Source organism: Sphaerodactylus townsendi, linkage group LG04 (assembly GCF_021028975.2).
Source record: "Sphaerodactylus townsendi isolate TG3544 linkage group LG04, MPM_Stown_v2.3, whole genome shotgun sequence".
Classification (NCBI taxonomy): domain Eukaryota; kingdom Metazoa; phylum Chordata; class Lepidosauria; order Squamata; family Sphaerodactylidae; genus Sphaerodactylus; species Sphaerodactylus townsendi.
Window position 1 is genome coordinate 101,647,321 of NC_059428.1, and position 6,000 is coordinate 101,653,320.

The 6,000-nt window shown below is 35.5% G+C and overlaps 1 protein-coding gene across 1 annotated transcript; it reads left to right on the forward strand.

The window, feature by feature from the left end:
- Positions 1 to 1,051: 1,051 nt before the first annotated feature.
- Positions 1,052 to 5,731, forward strand: LOC125430473. The gene is made up of 2 exons (XM_048492379.1): positions 1,052 to 1,738; positions 5,362 to 5,731. Exons 1-2 carry the CDS (start codon positions 1,053 to 1,055, stop codon positions 5,537 to 5,539), a joined length of 864 nt encoding a protein of 287 aa, XP_048348336.1. The 5' UTR covers position 1,052; the 3' UTR covers positions 5,540 to 5,731.
- Positions 5,732 to 6,000: the final 269 nt, after the last annotated feature.

Below are 6,000 nucleotides of genomic sequence, written 5' to 3' on the forward strand. Positions count from 1 at the left end.
TGGAGGTAACCCTGGAACAAGTACTTTGAGGAAGAAAATCCCTAGCAAAGAACTGTACTTTGTTATGGTGTTACATGCTTGAAGCATTTAACAAAAGAAATCACTATTAACATTTCTCCTGCTCAGAAAACTGAAGATATTTCAACAGAAGAGAAACTACTTGAAAAAGAAGAGGAGCCTCCCACCACTGAGTAGGACGTCTTTTTAAAAATCTCTTGAGCAAAACCTTGATGGGGAAGAGTTTTCAGCACATTGGTCTGAAGCAAAACCCAAAAATTAATGCCATGTAATACCATTTTTGGGGGGAGGAAAAGGCCATCTTAAAGTTAAGCTACCCATATATACTCATGTATAAGTCGACCCACATATAAGTTGAGGCACCTAATTTTACCACAAAAAACTGGGAAAACTTATTGACTCGTGTATAAGTCGAGGGTGGGAAATACAGCAGCTACTGGTAAATTTCAAAAATAAAAATAGATACCAATAAAATTACATTAATTGATGCATCAGTAGGTTAAATGTTTTTGAATATTTATTTCAAAGAAAAACAGTAAACTAGCTCCGTAAGTGGAAAAGAGGGTCAACAAAAACAATACATTCCTCAACAGCCAACTTTAAAAGCACTTCAAAGGCATGGCTTCAGTCAGCATTTAAACCAAAACACCACAAGAGTTAAAATTCTTCAAAACTGGATTTTTGGTCAGGGGTGGAATGTTTATGTTAGCAATGCCAACATTTCTGAGTATCTTTAGGAGACCCTCCTGATGATACCATCCAGGTTTGGTGAAGTTTGGTTCAGGGGGTCCAAAGTTATGGACCTCAAAAGGGTAGCCTATTAGCTTCCATTGGAAACAATGGGAGATGGAAGCACCCACTTTGTGGATCCATAACTTTGGACCCCCTGAACCAAACATCACCACACCTGGCTGGTATCAGCAAGAGATTATCCTGATGATACCAACCAGGTTTGGTGAAGTTTGGCTCAAGGGGTCCAAAGTTATGGACCCACAAACTGTAGCCCCATCTACTATTAGCTCCCATTGGAAAGAATGGCTAGGCTGGAACTGGAATTACTTAACATCAAAAAGGAGATGGGTCATTTTAAGAAAATTGACGAAACATTGAATATAATTAAAGATGGACTAAAGGACCATGAGACCCGAATTACAGATATTGAGGATACAATGGAAACCTTGAAGGATAATTATCTGAGGCAAGAAGATGCGGTGGCATTACTGGAATATGCCCAGAAGGAAAATACACTGAGAATAAGAGGACTATCAGAGGCTGAGGATGAAATATTATCTAAGCGGCTTATGCCAATGCTGCAAGAGGTTTGGGACCTCGAAGAAGATGATGCCATAAGGGAAATCGATCAGCTGTACCGTGTTAATTCAAGAGCGGCTCATGACAGGAAATTACCAAGGGATATCATCATGCACTGTGTGAGAAAAAGCCTAAAGGACCAAATTCTAAGATACCACTCGAGGCAACCCCTCAAAATAGAAGGGAAAACATTGATTATAATGAAGGAAATCCCACAATCGATCCAGAGGCGGAGAAAGGACTACAAATGTTTGACAGACACACTTAGGAGAAACAACATCGTATACCGCTGGATCATTCCTGAAGGGGTTTCCTTCGTTTGGAGTGGAAAGAGACTGAACATTGCCACGGTTCAAAGGGCGCAGGAAATTTCCCACAAGCTGAAAAAAGCCATCCAAGAAAAAGGAAAGTAAGAACAAAGGGTAAAGGGACTTGGGAGGAGGCGGAGGATGGATAAAAATAAATTTGTAACTTGTAACATCAATGGGCTAAATAATCCTAGAAAAAGTAGACATGTCTTTTCTCAACTTATTAAGGAGAACTTGGCAGTGCTTTTAATATGTCACCACAAAAGAAGGCATATAAAAAAAGGGGACGAAAAGTATATCAATTGCCCCAAATTGGGGTTCTTTTTTCACGCAGGCTGCAAAAAGAAAAAAAGAGGGGTAGCACTATATATCAAAGAACAACTGCAACCTAAAGAGATATTAGTAGATAAAGAAGGGAGATACCTGGGGGTGGAAGTAACGGTAAATAAATCCAAAATATTGATAATAGGGATTTATGGCCCTAATGAGAAAAAAGCAGCTTTTTACAGCCTGTTAAGAGAGAAACTTGCTGAATTCTCAAACGAGAATTGGATTATAATGGGGGACTTTAACGGGGTGACAGAACCAACCCAAGATAAACTGGACCTACAAAACAGAAAAAAGAATAAGTTGAGAAAAGACAATAAACTGCCTAAGGTGTTTTTTGAGCTCACAACAGAGTTATGCCTACAAGATGTATGGCGATTGAAAAGAGGTAATGAAAAAAGTTTTACACACCATTCACATAGGCATAACACCCTTTCAAGGATTGATATGGTTTGGGCCTCAAAAGGCCTCTGTACTGAAATTAGAAAAATAGAAACAAAACCGAGAATTCTATCCGACCACAATCCAATATACATAGATTTAATAACATCACCAAAACAACCAAACTGGAAAATTAAAGAGTGGGTTTTAAATAACAAAAGAGTTAAAGAGAACATTAAAAAAAGTTTATTGGAATATTGGGAACTGAATACAGGTTCGGTGAAGGAAGAGGCAACGCTATGGGATGCCCATAAGGCAGTAATCCGTGGACAATTAAAAATGGCAGAAATAAATCTGAAAAAAAAACAAAAAAGAAAAATTTAATGAGTTAGAGAAACAGATAAAAAATTTAGAACGGAAACTGCAAGACAAATGTAATGGTAAACAGGTAAACAACCAAATTAAGATACTAAAAGAACAAATTAGAGCACTACAAACAGATGAGATAGCCAGAAACATACTATACATGAAACAAAAATATTGTACCTTAGATAATAAAACAGGAAAGTGGTTAGCAAATAAATTAAGGAAACAACTAAACTCAATAAAATCAATAAAATTAGGATGGGAGCAAAAATAATTACAGATAAGAACAACATTTAAAAAGCCTTCCAAGAATTTTACAGCCACCTATACGAAAAAGACTCATTAACAACAAAAAATATACAGGATTATTTGAATAATCAAAAAATTCCAAAAATAAGTAAGAAAGAAATAGAAGACCTGAACAAACCTGTAGATGTGGAGGAAGTTGATAGAGTAATCAGGGGCCTGAAAAATAAAACACCAGGGGCGGACAATATACCAGCAGCATATTACAAGATTTTTAAGGAAGAGATAATCAAACAATTAGTATCACTAATAAATAAAATATTTACAGATGGAAACTTACCAGAATCTTGGAAGCAGGCTATAATTTCGCTAATACCTAAGACCAAAACAGAAACCCCAGAAGTAATTGAATTTCGGCCCATCTCCCTACTTAACGTAGATTACAAAATTTTCACTACGATATTAGCACAAAGGTTTAAGAAAATCTTAATTAGATATATACAAGAAGAACAATCTGGTTTCCTCCCGGGAAGACAATTAAAACGAAATATCAGAATCGTCACAAACATAATTGAATACATCAACGACAAACCCGACCTACCGTTAGCGGCCATTTTTTTAGATGCAGATAAGGCCTTTGACAGAGTGAATTGGGAGTTTATGCTAGCAACATTGCAAAAAATGGATATAAATGGGAATTTCTATACTGCAATTAAAAAAACTTATACGGAACAAAATGCAAAAATTAAAATAAATAGTGAACATTCAGAACAATTCACAATAGCTAAAGGTACCAGGCAAGGTTGCCCCCTATCTCCGCTCCTTTTCATCTTAGTAATTGAAATACTATTAAAAAATATAACAGAAGACCAGAGAATTAGGGGGGTTAAAGTGAAAGGGATTCAGTATAAGTTTACGGCATATGCCGACGATGTAGTTATTTTCCTGGATGAACCACAAACAAAATTTGTGCAAATACAAGAAATAATAGCCAACTTTGGGAAAGTAGCAGGACTAAAAATAAACTATAATAAAACCAAAATGTTCCTATGGAACATGACAAAACAAGAAAAAAGATTAATTATAGAAAGCTCTAACATCAAAAACGAGAAAAGAATAAAATATCTGGGCATAATATTAGAAGATAATAACAAAAATTTAATAAAGAATAACTACCAAAAAATGGGAGTAAAAATTCAGGAGGACTTTAGGAACTGGTCCAATAAAAATCTATCTTTACTAGGAAGATTAAGTGCAATAAAAATGACAACACTACCAAAATTTATGCATCTTTTCCAAACCATCCCAATAGTAACCTCTAATAAAATATTCAATGATTGGAAAAAAACAATAACTAAGTTTATATGGGAAGGAAAAAAGCCCAGAGTAAGGTATAAATATTTAATACAGAATAAAAAAGAAGGAGGGCTGGCACTACCTGACTTACAAACTTACCACGACTCGGGAGCCCTAACATGGATAAAAGAATGGGTAACTTTGAATGATAAGAAACTGCTGAATATAGAAGGATACAACCTACAAAAAGGGTGGCATGCCTATATGTGGCCGACTTCGGAGAAAATGCAATATATAGATAAAACCTTCAAAAATCATTTGATAAGGAATAGCCTATTAAAGATTTGGTTAAAATATAAAAGAATATTTTATACTAAGATCCCAATATGGATCTCAAGGATGGAAGCACAGCAAATCACAGATATTAATGAAAAAGATAATTGGCTGAGGTATAAAGACATTCTATTATGGAATCAAGGGGTACCAATTATGAAACAAAGAAATGAAATAAAATTGGAAGAAGGGAACTGCCAATGGTTCACATATGCCCAACTATATAGTAATTTCAAAAGGGATACCAAGACTTGGGGGATACAAAAAGAACTAAATCAATTAGACAAAATATTTATTAACCCAGATGCAAAGAATATTAGTGAAATCTATAAACTCCTGTTGCAACAAAAAACAGAAGATGAGATAGTAAAAAATAATATGATTAAATGGGCACAGAATTATAGAAAGACAATAACCCTAGAAAGATGGGAGAAATTTTATAAAGAAACGTACAAATTCACCCCATGTGCGGACCTATGGGAAAATTCTATAAAGATGTATTATAGAACTTACCTTACACCAGCCGTGTTGGCGAAAATGAACACGCGCCAGTCACCTAGATGCTGGAAATGCAAAAAAGAAACCGGTACTTTTTTCCACACCTGGTGGACCTGCAAAAAAATTAAAAATTTTTGGAATGCAATACATATACAAATAGGAAAAATTCTGCAGATAAACATTAAAAAAAATGCAATTACTTACCTGTTAGGCCCAGCCTTTATGAATGAAAAAATTACTGTTAAGCACAAACACCTGTTATTCCACTTACTTGCAGCAGCCAGGATTGTGATAGCACGGCACTGGAAATCAGACCATTTACCCAAGATCGAGGAGTGGAGGGAGAAGGTGCAAACCTTATATGCAATGGACAGACTTTCATTTCAGATCAGGGAGCTACCGTCGGAAGAATATCTACAAACCTGGATGCCATGGACATTGTATCAGTCAAATAACTACAATATCAAAATCTCTCCAATAGAATACTGACTATGCTAGAAATCCTCTCTTTTATGTGCTAGAAAGATTCTAGACTGAAATGAAGAAAGAACTGTGAATTTTCTTTCCTTTTTGGATTTGTGATTAAGTTTTGATTCTCTTTATAAATAGATGGAATTTAGAGTCGTGAAGACAATGAAGTACACTGAAACAACTGGGGGGAAGTCAAGGGGGTAGAGACAGGGGGGTTAGGGAAGATTGGGAGGGATAAGGGGTGTGGAAGAGCATAGGGATGGACTAAGAAATTAATAAGCTGTATTAACAAGGATAATTGCTCTTTTTGTTTAGTTATACATGACTTTAATGCTTGACAATGTTTGATTGTACCTGATCAACTGATGAACGTAAATGTATAACTGTTTCTTTTAAACTGTTTAATAAAGACCATTAAAAAAAAAGGAAACAATGGGGAATGGGG